At 43.2% G+C, this 17,659-nt stretch overlaps 1 protein-coding gene across 3 annotated transcripts in view; it reads right to left on the reverse strand.

Moving 5' to 3' along the window:
- The window catches only part of NF2 (NF2, moesin-ezrin-radixin like (MERLIN) tumor suppressor), an 86,663-nt gene extending 69,258 nt beyond the window's left edge, over positions 1–17,405 (reverse strand). The window contains exons 1-8 of one of the 3 annotated variants that reach the window (XM_056528710.1): positions 16,754–17,405; positions 10,062–10,360; positions 6,111–6,236; positions 5,901–6,023; positions 5,499–5,582; positions 4,481–4,549; positions 3,504–3,586; positions 3,323–3,398 (exon numbers count right to left, since the gene is read on the reverse strand). In XM_056528710.1, the coding sequence (XP_056384685.1) occupies positions 3,323–3,398; positions 3,504–3,586; positions 4,481–4,549; positions 5,499–5,582; positions 5,901–6,023; positions 6,111–6,236; positions 10,062–10,175 (675 nt within the window). In that variant the 5' untranslated portion in view covers positions 10,176–10,360; positions 16,754–17,405. Of the gene's footprint in view, positions 1–3,322; positions 3,399–3,503; positions 3,587–4,480; positions 4,550–5,498; positions 5,583–5,900; positions 6,024–6,110; positions 6,237–10,061; positions 10,361–11,133; positions 11,275–16,753 lie in introns of those variants that run through there. The other 2 variants (XM_056528708.1, XM_056528709.1) reach the window with 2 other exon arrangements.
- Positions 17,406–17,659: the final 254 nt, after the last annotated feature.

Here is a 17,659-nt window from a genome sequence, read left to right on the forward strand (position 1 = left end):
TTCTGTTTGGCAACAGTGCTCTCTGCTGACACCTCTGCTTGTCTCAGGAACTGCACAGAATAGAAGAGGTTTGATATGGGGATTTACTTCTGAACCTGAACAGTTCCTGAGGCAGGTGTCAGAGAGCACTTAGAAAAGAACAACACAACTTCAGCAGCTCATAAGTGTTGAAAGGATAAACATTTTTTAATAGAAGTAATGTACAAATCTGTTTAACTTTCTGAAGCCAGTTGATATAAATATAAATATAATACATACATAAAGTTTTTTTTCTTGGATAACCCCCTTTAAGCTTCCTAAAAGGTGGAGGGGAAAAAGTAAACACGTCCCGCAACCCAGCCATACTGCCTAGTCCTACCCCATTACATAGATCCAATTTAAATAGATGTCACACACCCATGTAATAATGCATGTAGTGAGAATATACTGTTAACCCAAAGTTACATACATTAGTTGTCATTATGTGTATATGTCTACCCAGCCTCCTAATAATTGTATTAAAGTGGTACTCCGATGGAAAACAAAAAGTTTAAACAGATTTGTAAATGACTTCTATATAAAAACGTGATCTTTCCAGTACTTATCAGCTGCTGTATGCTCCACAGGAAGTTCTTTTCTTTTTGAATTTATTTTCTTTCTGTCCACAGTGCTCTCTGCTGACACCTCTGTCCATGTCAGGAACTGTCCAGAGCGGGAGAAAATTCTCATAGCAAACCTGTCCTGGACAGTTCCTGACATGGACAGAGGTGTCAGAAGAGAGCACTGTAGTCAGAGTGGAAAGAAATTCTAAAAGAAAAGAACTTACTTTGGAGTTCACAGCTGATAAGTCAGTGTTTCCAAACCAGGGTGCCTCGAGGTGTTCCAAAACTACAACTCCCAGAATGCCTGGAAAGCCACAGGCTGCCCGGGCATGCTGTGAGGTTTAGTTTTGCAACTTCTGGAGGCACCCTGGTTGGGAAACACTGTGAAAAAGTACTGAAAAGATTAAGATTTTTATTTATAAATAGTTTACAAATCTGTTTAACTTTCTGGCACCAGTTGATGTAAAAAAAATATTTTTTTTTTCCACCAGAGCACCCCTTTAAGACCCTGTACAAAAGTACTTTGCACTCTGGGCAATCATTTGCATAAAAACCCTACAACTCTGGCCAAGTACCTACTTCCCCAATACACCACACTGACCATGTAACATGCGTTCAAAGAAGGAAGACTGATTTGACAAAACACTTACAGTGCAAGTCTGTTTTACTGAATACACACTTTACTGAGACACACTTGCAAAATGAAAAACAAAAGAATAAGTGGGGGGTTTTACTTGCATTTCGTGGCTGTTGTTCATTCAGCTAAGCAAAAGCCAGAAGTGGATCCAGCAGCACAGAGAAGAGTTAAGGCTCGTTCACACTACAGAATTCAGCAAAGAAAATTTCCTCACTTAAAGGGAACCAATCATCAGATTTTACCCTATAGAACGCTTGGCAAAGCGTTATGTAGGGTAAAATCTTTATTTTCACCATTCCCGGGGGACGCTCCTGCCCCCAGGGATGGTGAAGATATGAAGTTATAAACTTGTCACCACCGCCGCCGCCGTAAGTAGTCACCTGGGCGGGGAGCTCTTTTCATCTACTCCCGTTCTTCGTTCGGGAACGACGCCCCCTCCGCTTGATTGATGGGCCGCGTCATCACTCTGCTCCGTCTGTTCAGTGAGCGGAACAATGATGCGGGCCATCAATCAAGCGGAGGGGGGCGTCGCTGCCGGCCGAAGAACGGGAGTAGGTGAGAAGAGCTCCCCGCCCAGGTGACTACTTACGGCGGTGGCTAGTTTATAACTTCATATCTTCACCATCCCTGGGGGCAGGAGCATCCCCCCGGGATGGTGAGGACAACAATTTTACCCTATATAACGCTTTGCCAAGCGTTATATAGGGTAAAATCTGATGATTGGTTCCCTTTAATTATTTTGGGACCAGCACCCTTCAGCTCATGGGCAAATGTGCAGAAATGATGCGGAATCAATGCTTATTTCCGTGGAAATTTTGCAATAAGCAGCTAGCCATCAGTGTCAGCTCAGAAGCGCTCCCCTAGCTTTCTTGGAGGAAACCAGTTGCAAGCCCTTTTGTTTCTGTGTGGTCAGGGCTCTGCTCCCTTCTGATCAGCTGGAAGGCTGCTCTTCTGAGTGGCAGCACAATGAGCAAAGGTTCTCTCGAGTGTAAAGAAGAGCAGTCTTCGACATGTCATCCAGCACCAACAGGACCTTCCAGGATGTCCTCCAAATGTGGTACATGGGGCTTTTTGTGAGATCTTCACTCACTGATTGAACACACTCTGCTATTGGACATGAGATCAATGGGAGTCTACTGCAAGCAGAATCCGTGCAGAAATTCCGTAGTGTGATCAGGGCCTAAAGTATTTTCTTTATATCCCCCCCCCCTCCCAAATCTAAATTCACTTCTGGCTTTGGCTCAAAAAAATATATATATTAAAAAAAAAGGTTTAAAGACTTCCACACAAAGCTGTATATAAAATCCCGCTAAGGCCCATTGACACATGACTTTATGCCTGCTTTTGGCGTAAACTGTGCTTTAAAAGGTCACAAATCATTGCACACAAATCTTTATAGGTGCAAATAAAAACATGCACGATTTTCAGTAAGAGTGTGCAGATGTAGTTTTAAACCGATAAGAAGCCATAAAAAGGTGTAAATTAAAGGGGTATTCCGATGGAAAACATTTTTTTTTTTTTTTAAATCAACTGGTGCCAGAAAGTTGAACAGATTTGTAAATTACTTCTGTTAAAAAATCTTTACCCTTCCAGTACTTTTTAGCGGCTGTAAGCTACAAAGGAAACTCTTTTCTTTATGAATTTCTTTTTTGTCTTGTCCACAGTACTCTCTATTGACACCTCTGTCTGTGTCAGGAACTGTCCAGAGCAGCACAGGTTTGCAATGGGCATTTTCTCCTCCTCTGGACAGTTCCTGATATGGGTATCAGGTGTCAGTAGAGAGCACTGTGGACAAGACAAAAAAGAAATTCAAAAAGAAAATAATTTCCTCTGTAGTATACAGCTGCTAAAAAGTACTGGAAGGGTAAAGATTTTTTAATAGAAGTCATTTACAAATCTGTTTAACTTTCTGGCACAAAAAAGGTTTTTCACCGGAGTACCCCTTTAAGGCACAAATCTACGCCTGCCCAAATGCACTAAACTTAGAGATTTGCACCTTTGAATAAATCAAGTGTCAACCACTTTTTTCCTTAGACTAGCATAAGAAACAGCCTTAGTAAGACCTTAAACAATTTCATAAGTGAATAAAATATCTATTGCTCACCCGTATAAGAAAATAATTTACTCCATACATCTCTGTGTCTTGTGCTATTTTCAGGTATTCCATTTCAGCTTCATCTCTGAAAAAAAATTCATAGGGTTTATGCTTATTTTTTTTTTTTTTAAGGAATGCACCAAACAACAACAATCATAAAAACAACCAACTGCTGTGGTTTCCAGCTTACCTAGTGCGTCCACGGTGTTCTGCATACCATGCTGTGATCCTCTCCTCCCACATCTCTGGAGTCATCTGATATAGGTTTATTACCTGAATAATACAAATAATGACCAACTCAATAATATTCAAATAAGGTATTCCACTCATCTGTTGTAGGCTGTGGTTGGGTATGGCAGTACTGTTGCTCCACTCACTGGCATATACATGCAGCTGACGTAGAACTGGGTTTTGCCATGTAAAGTCAGGAAAGCCTTTTCCAACACTGTTAGTAAATTTGGTCTGAGAAATTGGAGCGGAATTGAAGAGAAAGAATTAGTCAGGAAAATGTAGATTTTTGCCATTTTCTCCCTTCAGTGGAATGGGGGGAAAATTTGGGCAAAAAATAAGAAATCCGCCTAAAGGAGGAACATGTTTAATTCTCAGGTGGAACAAAATGCAGCGTCAGAATTCTGCTTGCGGAAATTTCTCAGTGTGAACATGGCAGCAGAAAGTTAAAGTTAATAAAACTCATTGAAGGATGAATTGGAGCATAATAAGTGAGCAAAATTACTCGAGTAAATTTCTTAGTGTGAACATACTCTTACAGACATCTGGCCATCACAGCTCTGCTGAACAGCTGATCAGCAGGGGTACCAAGAATCCAACCAAGAATACATTGATGGCCTATCCTGAGGATAGGCTAATAGTCACCAAGTCCTTGAAAGCCCCTTTAAACATATGACTGCAACATTAACTTTAAAAGATGATGTCTGGCTGAGCTGCTGTGTTTAAAGTTTCACACACAGAAGGTCAGCTGGTACAAACATGCCCCCTCCATTCATCTCTATGGGAGAGAAGGGAGACCCAGTGTTCCACAGCAGATAACCTTTTTGACAGACACAGTGTCCCAAAAATGCAGATAATTATGGCCTCCTTAACAAAAGTGAATTGACTCCTAAATATTACCATTTAAAGGATAAATAGACAATTGGAAAAAATGCTCACCCTTTTTGGAAGTAGCTCCTCCTCTGCCAAGAATCCACGTTTGTGTACAGATGCATCATAATCACCATACTAAAATCCATAGAAATAGAAAGGATAATGATTAAAGACAAGGACTAGAAGACCCATATAAAATATTGCCCAATTCTCGTAGCCTTTTAATCACTTATTTTCTCAACTAGATTTTTGCCATTAAAGTGGTGACATCACTATGTTACATTTACAACTTGTAGTTAATGGGTGTCCATTTTTGATACCCTGAGAATGAAGGGGCAACAGAGCTAGTTTAGCACCAATGCCCCTTCTGATGGTTTCTGTACAAAGCTTTACCCACTACAAATAAATTGTATGACATGCTTCCTTAAAACAGGAACAGGAAGCTGACGGATGTACCCCAAAAAATATGCCAATAAAAACTACATGTTGTCCCAGAAAAAATAAATACATAAAGCTATGTTGATAGAAAAATAAAATAATATGGCTTTCAAAATGTATGGCAGTATCATTCAATGTAAAGCGACTCACCATTCTGCAGAAAATTTCTTGTATTCCATAAGGAAATCATCATCATGCAGGGGGGGGGGGGAAGACAGGGGGTGCTGGTAGGACAGCACGGTTTTGTGCCGGTCAGGCACTTCCTCAAGCTACATGCACTTTAAGGCTGTGTTCACACACTCAGGTTTGTAATTGCAATTACTGAATACAAAGCCAGGAACAGCTCATTGATTGAGAAATTATATATATATATATATATATATATATATATATATATATATATAGGCTTTGTATTCAATAATTGCAATTAAAAACCTGAATGTGTAAACACTGAGCACAGCCTAGCAGGTAATTATTGTTCAAACTGGAAAACCTATTTCAAACCTATTTCCTAACGCTGAATGATAAATGATTGAACACTGAACCAAATTAGTGTATTTCTATAGAAAGCAGCACACTGCAGATTAATAAACAAACATGTGTAGGCAAAATAAAATATCCTACAGAAGCTGAGGAGAAAACTCACTTTAGCTTGAACAGCATATGATGCTAGCAGCACAGAAGCTTCTGGTGGACAGTATATTTTCTCTTCCAGTATCTGCTTCTTAACCTAGTAAAAAAGAGAAGAAGAAAATAATAGAAAAGTGAGAATTATGAACATACAGAAAAGTAGTAAATGTCCAAAACCAAAAAGAAACAACAAAATAAAATAAAAACTTTGAATTAACAGTAGTGTAACGCGACACTTCTTGGCCCTAATGCATGCAAAATCTATTACCCATGTCTACCATGTGTCCTTTATAGTACTGATGTCTACTTATGAGGAGGAGGTGCCTCCTTAGGCACCAGGGCGCCGATGCGACTGCTACCTCTTCACCACTTACAGTTAAGCTCCCAATAATAGATATAACAGCAATAAGATTCATACCTGCAGGAAAAAGAGGTGCTGAGTAATCTCTTGTACAAGTTCTTCCTCAACATTTTCTGGGTAAAACTTGGCTAAAAAATGGAAAGTGACAGGCTCTTCTTTTGGGACATCATGTTCCAATACCTTTAGGATATTACATGGAAATTAAATTAGACGAGGACCTCAAGTGATTAATCTATTACTATATAAATGGTGCTGTGTTCAGGTTACCTTTTTATCCATTTTCAACCACGCTATGGTGTCTTTAACAGTGTACTGAAGCCCAAAGAACCAGGTTTCACGAAGCCCCAAGGTGCGACATACCAGGTCAAAAAGATCTTTCCCTTTCCACTTTACCTAAGTAAAATATAAATACATTTACATTTGGTGGGTGGCACTCTTACAGTCCCATTACTTTAATTATACTTGATAGCACTGTGACAAACCATAGGAATAATCCTTATGAAAAATTGTCCTCCAAGGATAGGTGTCAGGCACCAAAATTAGCACGGGGTAAGGATTGTTTACATGACTCATCCAAGCTTGGGGCAACAAATGATAGAGCTTCTTACATTTAATTCCCTATGTGGTAACTGCACAGTTTTTAAAGCAACTAACAGTCGTTTAAACCCACATCTGTATATATCATTAACAACATATGCAAACCAACCAGTCAACATTTGAAGACAACCTGTCACCTGTTCCATGGTGCTCAAACCACAGGTAGCATAAAACAGAAACGGGGAACAGGATGGCGGGGAACAGTTACTCTGGGATGCTTGGGAGTTTCAGAGAAATCATAGTTTTAAACAGCGCAGATCCTGCAGCTGCTTCCTCCCTGCCCTGAGTGACACATCTGTATAGCAGTGGATAAGGAGAGACAAGGGCAAATGGGGCGAAAAGCAGCCAAGAGGACCGCCCTTGAGACTACTTACCCGAGTCAGAACCTGTAAATTATAGTGGCCCGCGAAGTTGGGCGGGACTTAGCATGTGAACTGGGCAGAAGAAAAGGGGGGAAAAGGCTCTGCACCTTCAAACTATGTCAGTTCTCCTGAGGATGTGCACTGTCCATGAAAGGTTTATCAAGGATTCTCTGAAGCAGTCCAATGCTTAGTGTATCCCCTTCCTTGCTGTGCTGCTGCTGTATGTACCCAGTGCTGGCTCCTGTATTTAATGAAACCTATTCCTTTCTGTGCAGCTGCTTCTCCGAGCAAAAAAAATTTAAAAAAAAGTAACAAAACCTATGCATATAAAGTTTGAGTAATTAAACAGAAGGGAAGTGCTAAATAACTAAAAACTTTCATTATGATCATAAAATCCACCACTCCTAGGATATGGACAATTCCATAAATACCCTCCACCAACTGTTAAAGAGGTTTCAGATACACTTACATATATAAATATAAAGATGGTCTATACAAATGCTGCAAAGAGATGTCACACCACCATCCCTACGTGTTTCAGTCTATCAGTCAATGTGACCTCCTCAGGGGCAACTCAGGGGTGCATAAATCCATATGATCTCTTGCTTGATTTAACTCATATGTATTTATGCACCCCTGAGGAGGTCACATTGACTGTTAGACCTTACGGTCTATTTACAAAATTTGTATAGACCTTCGTTATATTTATACCTGAGACCTCTTAACAGTTGCTTGGGGGTATTTATGGAATCATCCGTATCCTACAAGACCCATACCTAGGGCTCCAGAAGTATCCGTTACATCGGCACTATAGAGGCGGATTTTATCATATAAAGTTTGCCTAAAATGAAAGCAAAGTATCTAGTATCAAAAAAATAATAATATTAAAAATAAAATCCATGATGTTGTTTTCTGGAACTTTTTATATAGTTAATTTAAAATGGGCACTGTCACCAACTTTTATATTATTTATATATATATATATATATATATATATATATATATATATATATATATATATATATATATATATATGTTTTAGTACTTCTGTACTACAACATATCTCTAATATATATTCATATTTTTTATTAAAATATTGTATTTTACATTTGAAAACCGGCCACTAGGGGTTTCCCTCCTAGTGGCCGGCTGCAGCCTGCCATGATATCACGCTTGAATTCGGACCGAAGCTGGCCGGGCAATCAGTCTTAATTCAGTCAGGCTGCGCTCGCTCCCTGTCTGTCTATCAGACAGGCGGGAGCGAGCGTAGAGAACAGAAGATGCACGCATTGGCTCCCTGGCCAGCCCCGCCTCCCGGCATATACTCGTAGCTGCTGCCGGACTGTCCTGCACTTTGGTATGTATGTCTTCTTTGGGGGGAGAGTGGGTTGCGCGGTGGGGTTCAGGGGGGGGGGGAGGCCATGGAAAGATATTGTTTTCAACACAGGGTGCCTCCAGTAGTTTCACCACTACAACTCTCAGCATGCCCTGACAGCCAATAGATGTCAGGGTAAGCTGGGAGTTGTAGTGATGAAACAGCTGGAGGCACCCTGTATAGATGAGCTAAGGGCGGAAGTCGGCCCCACCAGCAGGCATCAGTGATGTCGCGCCTGCTGGGTAAGTCTGCCTGGTAAGTGAGCACACTACCAGGCAGACAAAAAGACATTTTAAATATAGTAAAAAAAAATAATAATTTAAGGCAGGCAGGGGGTTAGGGATAGATGGGCAATAGGCAGGGACAGAAAAAAAAAATAAAAGGATGGTGGGAGCTACTCTTTAAAATTAAACAGTAAGTGTTAAAGGGGTATTCCAGGATTTTTCTTTTTTATTTGACTATGCTACAGGGCCTGTAAAGTTAGTGTAGTTTATAATATAGCGTCTGTACCTGTGTGTTGCGGTTTTATCACAATTCGTCTGTGATTTTCACCCCAATAATTATGTTTACCAGCATACAAAATGACTGTTGTCTCAGATTTTTCCCAGACTGCAATGCGGCCGTGACCTGACTCCCTAATCAGCTGATGACAGGGAGCCTGTCTGCTTCAATGGGTGGACAGATCGCTTGGTGGGAGAGAGATCAATCTGCAACCAATGCAACAGCTGGAGGCACCCTGATTGAAAACCACAGGTCTTTTGAATGGATGCAGCTCATTTATGTTTCAATGGGTGGGGTGGCTGATGTGTGTGAGGGAGGAAAATGGAATTATGGGATTTGCAGGCAAAGAACAAAACAAACAGGAAAATACCAGTTCACAAAAAGCTAGCCACAGTGTTATGGTCATCTCACAACATAGCCATTTAGCCCCAAGACAAGCGCAGATCCTTCCTAAGCAACTCACTTACTGTCTGGCAGGTACGTACTAAAATAACCTCATGGTGAATAACCCCTTTAACTTAGGCGTTCAACTGTCTAAAAATAAAAATGTCATATTATTTCAGCACAATGATTCTGTGTGCTATATGTACCTGCAATGAAACAATGCTAGTCAGGTAACAATTGTCACTGTGTTTTTCTAACATTAAAGGGCTCAATGTATAAAGAGTTTTCTGAAATGTAAAAAGAAATTGCCTACGATTGGCTATCGGGGAGAAAAAAAATGATTAAAAAAAATAAAAATATTATATACTGTACTTGCCTCAGTTCACAGCCGATCTGATTTTCCCCAGGAGAATTGCTACAATAATGCCATATATATTGTGCACACAAAACTGCAGCCAATCTCTGGCCTCTGTGGTCATATGTAGTACATGCAATAAGAGAGCCGGACAGATATTGGCGCAAAGTCACATACTGAACGTATGGGACGTTATCACGGTACCTTAAGCAAATCAAATTGTAATATTTGGAACATGCAGATATAAGTGACTTTACAATTAACTCCATATTTGGAACTGAACGCCCCCTGCTTCCCCAGTTCAACCTGGCATAGCCAAGGAACAAGGATAATGTAATCTCCACCATACTGGGTCCTACGGACACAAAAGATACTAGACTTCACTGTTTACGTCACCCATATTGGGGCAGCTTCATAGCTGGGGTAAAGTATCGTAATTTAGTCATATTTGCCAAAAATTACAGTTTAGGGAATTTTAGGAAATGTTTATATAAAGTGGCTAACCCTTCAAAATTACTAATATATATATATATTTTTTTTTTTTTTTTTTTTTTTAACAAGAGCCACCCTTTGATTGCCTTTTTATATGAAAATAACTTAACACAGCACTATATGATGCAGTTTACAAGTACATTCATCTTTACCTCACAGTTGAATTCCATTTCTGCATCCATTGTCATGATTCTGACCGTAAATGTTTTAGGCTGTTTGCGCTTAAGAGAACTGAAGCTCATTCTTGAAGCAATAGCCCCAGCCATATTAATTTCCTTCCTAAGTTCTTATCTAAATGAAACAACCCAACCAAAAAGGTCTTCTTGGTTATCTTATAAAACAACAAGCTTCTTCATCCATGCTTCCTATTGTTGTAGCAACATTTGAAAATTCTGGTTTTCGTCATGTCAGCCTGCTCTACGAAACATGGCAAGATCTTAGTCCCAATATTCTTAAAAAGAAAAAAGAAAAACAGAGAAAGAAAATAAATTAGATAATGCATACAATTTTCCATGGATCATAAAGTCAAACCAATTTCAAAGGTATATTTCATTTTTCTAATACCCCCAACAAAAATATAAAAGTAATATATATAAAATGTAAAGTACCATTTGACCACAAAGGGAAAAGTGGTGGTCATGGATGCCATAGCACAGGGTCTTGGTCGGTCATAGTTTGGGTTTCTATTGCTACATATATGTTCCTGACAGGATAGAAGTATAAAGAAATGGCATTCTATCTTGGCTGAAGCTGTGCACTCTCTGGGACTACAAGTTCTTCACTGTGCCCATCCTCTTTACTGGATATGCTCCTGAACAAGTATTATTGGGTATTGGGAGCACAAAGAGCTGACAACAACTTTTGGGAGACAGGATTAAAAAGGTACTCCAGGATATTTTTTATAGGTGGCTCAACCTCTTTACAAACCAATATCTGATTGGTGGAGGACCAACACTCCACACCCCCGCCAATCAGCTGTTTGCCAGGGCCACATAGCTTACCTATACAGTACAGTGAAGAAAAAGAAGGGAGCAGACAGCGCAATATATTGTGTAGTGGTTGTTCTGGGTTACTGCAGATCAGCTCCCATTGAGATCGCCCTGTCAATCAAATAGGACCCCCACAGATCAGATATTGGTGACCGATAGGCCATTGTTTTATCAAAAGAAAACCCCTTTAAGAATTCACATGACTTGTAGCACAGTAGGTTCCACTATTTTATACCTAGTTTTGTGTGTTGTGGGCTTTGTTCAAATATTTCATTTGCTACTGGATAAAATTCTTCTGGAGACATTTTAACAGAATTAATAGGTTCTCTCACTTCCATCACATATCCACGTGTGTGCATACGTAAAATACATCAGGGAGATTTATCAAATCCTGTCCAGAGGAAAAGTTGCTAAGTTGCCCATAGCAACCAATCAAATCGCTTCTTTCATTTCTTGAAAAATGAAAGAAGCGATCTGATTGGTTGCTATGGGCAACATAGCAACTTTTCCTCTGGACAGGATTTGATAAATCTCCCCCATCAAGTTTTAAGAAGGCCTGTATGCCAGATGCTAGAAAGGGAGCATTTTTTATCATCTTAGTTATTACCCAAGACTAATATTTCTCATATCTCCATACAGCCATGGCGTCTACATCTTGCACTGATGAAGGTTACTAAGCTGGAAACATCTGCACAAAAAGGATTTTTTTTTCTGGTTACATTCCATTAGTGGTCTGTTCACAAGGATTTATGTCCACACTAGTGGATGTGTTATGGCAGTGATCATGTGAAAACTTTTGGTATTTTATCACACATACAGACTGTGAAATTTTGTATTTTGCTGCTGCGTATTTTCCTACCCATTGAAATCAATAGATCGCAAAATACACAGCTGATTTAGCCATCCATTGACTTTTATGGGTAGGAAAATATGCAGCAACAAATGCACGGCAAATTCCAGAACACATGACCCTATACTTAAAAGAAACTGTCCCCCACGATCAGACATCTTATCCCCTATCCTTTGGATAGGGGATAAGATGCATTAGGGCCGGAGTACCCCTTTAAAGAAAAGAAAGATTTCACTTCACGTCTCCAGTGGCTGGTTGCGCATGCGAAGGAGAGGGATGTAGCTGCAGAATGGAGCATCCACATAGGGGATAAAAGGGTTTCTTAAGAAGACAGACGTCATCGTGCACCGGGGGTTGGGAACACTCACTTTGCACCAAGATGCCTCACTAACATATTAGGAAAATCAGGAATATCACCAGAACGGAGGTATATATCTGGGAATGGCAAGTACCCTTGTCATCAATGTCACCTGAGTTACAAGCCTATACTTATAGGTTAGTGCGGGTGATGCTGGTGACCGATACCTTTTAAGAACACCTTGTGCATGGTGTACTTTTAGGAACTAATAACAGATGTAACATATTTTTCCCCTAATCTGCAATCCACAAAAGGGGTTTCCAAGGATTTCACTCTTTGCATTGTAAAAGTAAAATCCACTGTACATGCAAAACATATAGGGGGAGATTTATCAAAACATGTGTAGAGGAAAAGTGCTGCAGTTGCCCATAGGAACTAATCAGATGGCTTCTTTTATAGGTCTCTAAAAATAAAAGAAGCAATCTGATTGGTTGCTATGGGCAACTGAACCACTCTTCCTCTACATAGGTTTTGATAAATCTCTCCCATAGAACATGCCTAGGATTTATAAAGCTGCAGCAGGTTTTAACAATATTCTTCTCATGACAGGCATCATGTATTATACAGCACGTTAATGCTAATTCTTCCCCTGATGATCCACACAGAAAATTACTACATCTAAACTGTATTTAGTTTTATTGTATTAATATTATATTTATTTGTACTTATTTATTCAAAAACATGGCAAATGTTACAAGATTCATGTTATGTGGTCCACTTCACAAAAATAGCTATGCATAACCGGTGACAACTGCCCTCTAGGACCAAAGCAGCTAGCCGCTAACTTATACCGGAATAAGTTATCGGCTATCGCCCCTAACCTCCACAGAGTATCAGTATCGGCCCTAAAAAAAAAACGATATCGGTCGATCCCTAATGTGAACATTTGGTGATGTATAGAGCTGGGGCACCACTTTCCTGACTGTGGAGACAACTGTTAGACTTTATGGGGGAGATTTATCAAAACCTGGCCAGAGGAACGTTGCAGAGTTGCGCATAGCAACCAATCAGATCCCTTCTTTCATTTTTCAGAGGCATTTTCAAAACTGAAAAAAAGAGATCTGATTGGTTGCTATGCACAACTTAGCAAGTTTTCCTCTGGACAAGTTATGATAAATCTCCCCTTGTGTGTCAAGCCGGTGTTTCCCAACCAGGGTGTCTCCAACTGCTGTAAAACTACAATTCCCAGCATGCCCGGAAAGCCGACTTGAGGCACCTTGGTTGGGAAACTTGTCTGGCCCTATATCTGAAAGAATAAAATACTGCAATACCACTTTCTCCTGCCAGCCAGGAAGGAGACCAGCAATTACCAGCCAAAAAGAAGATCCCTGCCACGAATCAGACCATCACCACTATACAGCATTGGTCAAAGCGCAATCAAAACCACAACACAGACTACTACTATGCTCCCCCCACCAACGAAAGCACGAGCCGCAGTCATTGCAGCCCGCCTTTACTTCACACTGCCAATCACAACATAGACCATTACAACTCTCCTTAACATTATTTAAGGACACTCCTGAGGTAGAGATAGTATATACACACAGGGATCAGCACTGGATGGCCTCAGGTCCTGTGCAGTAGTATCCAATAGCTTGCCACCACTATACTCCAAATACTCTCCACCAAAAGACACATCACCAGGGACAAGGTCCGGTATAATGCAGGATTTGGTCTTTATTGTGTACAAGAACACACGTGCAAGGTTTCGGCTACAAAGCCTTTTTCAAGCATGCTTGAAAAAGGCTTTCTAGTCGAAACGTTGCACGTGTGTTCTTGTACACAATAAAGACCAAACCCTGCATTATACCGGACCTTGTCCCTGGTGATGTGTTTTTTGGTGGAGAAATATATATATATATATATATATATATATATATATGGAAAACATCTATGTCCTGTCCCAAGCAACAAAGAATTCTGGACAACAACTTAACAATAGCAAAAATATATACAGCAACCATCAGTTTCTACTTAAAGTTCCAGCATATACGACCACTCCCCACCACCCTCTGCCCCAGCATAGTCCACCACCCTCTGCCCCAGCATAGTCCATCACCACCACCACCCTCTGCCCCAGCGTATTCCATCACCACCACCACCCTCTGCCCCAGCGTATTCCATCACCACCACCACCCTCTGCCCCAGCGTATTCCATCACCACCACCACCCTCTGCCCCAGCGTATTCCATCACCACCACCACCCTCTGCCCCAGCGTATTCCATCACCACCACCACCCTCTGCCCCAGCGTATTCCATCACCACCACCACCCTCTGCCCCAGCGTATTCCATCACCACCACCACCCTCTGCCCCAGCGTATTCCATCACCACCACCACCCTCTGCCCCAGCGTATTCCATCACCACCACCACCCTCTGCCCCAGCGTATTCCATCACCACCACCACCCTCTGCCCCAGCGTATTCCATCACCACCACCACCCTCTGCCCCAGCGTATTCCATCACCACCACCACCCTCTGCCCCAGCGTATTCCATCACCACCACCACCCTCTGCCCCAGCGTATTCCATCACCACCACCACCCTCTGCCCCAGCGTATTCCATCACCACCACCACCCTCTGCCCCAGCGTATTCCATCACCACCACCACCCTCTGCCCCAGCGTATTCCATCACCACCACCACCCTCTGCCCCAGCGTATTCCATCACCACCACCACCCTCTGCCCCAGCGTATTCCATCACCACCACCACCCTCTGCCCCAGCGTATTCCATCACCACCACCACCCTCTGCCCCAGCGTATTCCATCACCACCACCACCCTCTGCCCCAGCGTATTCCATCACCACCACCACCCTCTGCCCCAGCGTATTCCATCACCACCACCACCCTCTGCCCCAGCGTATTCCATCACCACCACCACCCTCTGCCCCAGCGTATTCCATCACCACCACCACCCTCTGCCCCAGCGTATTCCATCACCACCACCACCCTCTGCCCCAGCGTATTCCATCACCACCACCACCCTCTGCCCCAGCATAGTCCATCACCACCACCACCCTCTGCCCCAGCATAGTCCATCACCACCACCACCCTCTGCCCCAGCATAGTCCATCACCACCACCACCCTCTGCCCCAGCATAGTCCATCACCACCACCACCCTCTGCCCCAGCATAGTCCATCACCACCACCCTCTGCCCCAGCATAGTCCATCACCACCACCCTCTGCCCCAGCATAGTCCATCACCACCACCCTCTGCCCCAGCATAGTCCATCACCACCACCCTCTGCCCCAGCATAGTCCATCACCACCACCCTCTGCCCCAGCATAGTCCATCACCACCACCCTCTGCCCCAGCATAGTCCATCACCACCACCCTCTGCCCCAGCATAGTCCATCACCACCACCCTCTGCCCCAGCATAGTCCATCACCACCACCCTCTGCCCCAGCATAGTCCATCACCACCACCCTCTGCCCCAGCATAGTCCATCACCACCACCCTCTGCCCCAGCATAGTCCATCACCACCACCCTCTGCCCCAGCATAGTCCATCACCACCACCCTCTGCCCCAGCATAGTCCATCACCACCACCCTCTGCCCCAGCATAGTCCATCACCACCACCCTCTGCCCCAGCATAGTCCATCACCACCACCCTCTGCCCCAGCATAGTCCATCACCACCACCCTCTGCCCCAGCATAGTCCATCACCACCACCCTCTGCCCCAGCATAGTCCATCACCACCACCCTCTGCCCCAGCATATTCCATCACCACCACCCTCTGCCCCAGCATATTCCATCACCACCACCCTCTGCCCCAGCATATTCCATCACCACCACCCTCTGCCCCAGCATATTCCATCACCACCACCCTCTGCCCCAGCATATTCCATCACCACCACTTTCTGCCCCAGCATATTCCATCACCACCACTTTCTGCCCCAGCATATTCCATCACCACCACTTTCTGCCCCAGCATATTCCATCACCACCACCACCCTCTGCCCCAGCATATTCCATCACCACCACCACCCTCTGCCCCAGCATATTCCATCACCACCACCACCACCACCCTCTGCCCCAGCATATTCCATCACCACCACCCTCTGCCCCAGCATATTCCATCACCACCACCACCACCACCACCCTCTGCCCCAGCATATTCCATCACCACCACCACTCTCTGCCCCAGCATATTCCATCACCACCACTTTCTGCCCCAGCATATTCCATCACCACCACTTTCTGCCATCTGCCGGAGCATATACCACCACCACAAAGATCACCATCACCCTCCTGTCCGCTATTATAACTTCTGCCACAACTTGACTGCAGACACATGGAGTGACCACATCGCTACTTGCCACATGTACACCACTAGCCATCCTGCAATCCAAACAAACCACATACGTGCGCACTCCCACAAGTACACAAGCCGTACCTGTACCACCCCACAGTCATGAGAGACCACCAAGCTCACAGAAAGAAGCCCAGAGCACCCACCCGATACACCGCCCGGTCACCACACACTACACCGGGCACACCACCTTCCTGACCCCAATGAACAGACGGGCTCTGCACACAGCACTAGAACACCCGACCAGCAGACACATATTCGAGCGCCATGTACTCCGACCGGGAACACCGCACATAGGACCCGAGCACAGGACTTATTATACTTACATTCGATCCGTAACGGTGTTTACCGGAAGCTGCGAAAATATAGAAACACAAGAAGCACTTCCCTGCTGCCTGAAGCCCCGCCCACCATCAGAACCCGCCAATGAGTGCCTAGGAAAATGCACCAATAGCAGACGGGCTCTCAAGTGACCCTGCCTGACTTATGTGGGAGAAGCGCTGTGATTGGTTACAGGCGATAACCACGTGAGTGGTGCTGATACTACTGCTGTGTGCGCGGAGCATGGGATGGATGGGAGCAGGAAGCGGCATCTTCTCGGCACTCTGATGCTTATGTGCAGCCATATGAACGAGATCGCGGGCCCAGGGATCCTCCTGTACTCGATCAGTAATGTTATGGAAGTACACCACATCCGACATTGGTGACACCACAGAAGACTTTAGCATTGATTAGAAGGGCTCACATAGCCGCCTGCTCCGTCAGGAAATGCCCCTTCTGCAATCCGTTTACAAATCCGTTTACTCCTTTTGCAAACTGTTTTCAAAGGACTGTTAACGGATCCCATTGATCTCAATGGGATTTTTTGACAGTCCTTTATCACCCGTTTGCACCCGTTCTGTTTGTAACCTGTTAGGCTGGGTTCACACGGCTTTCTAGACCCGTCCCGTTCTTCTCTCGTCAAAGATAAAAAAAAAAAAAAACGGACAATAACGGATGTTATCCGTTTGTATCCGTTTTTGTTCAGTTCATAAACCCAAAAACATTTTTTTTTTGTTCTGAGCATGCTCAAAAGTAAAAACGGATCAAAAAACGGATGACATTAAAGGTTCATCTGTTTTCCATAGACTTCAATGTTAAATTGCATGTGCCATTTTTTCTGCCGTCAAAAAAAACGGAAATGAGTGCAAACGGATTGTAAAAAAATCCCATTCACATGAATGGGATTTTTT

The sequence above is a fragment of the Hyla sarda genome, chromosome 1 (assembly GCF_029499605.1).
Source record: "Hyla sarda isolate aHylSar1 chromosome 1, aHylSar1.hap1, whole genome shotgun sequence".
In the NCBI taxonomy this organism is placed as follows: Eukaryota; Metazoa; Chordata; class Amphibia; order Anura; family Hylidae; genus Hyla; species Hyla sarda.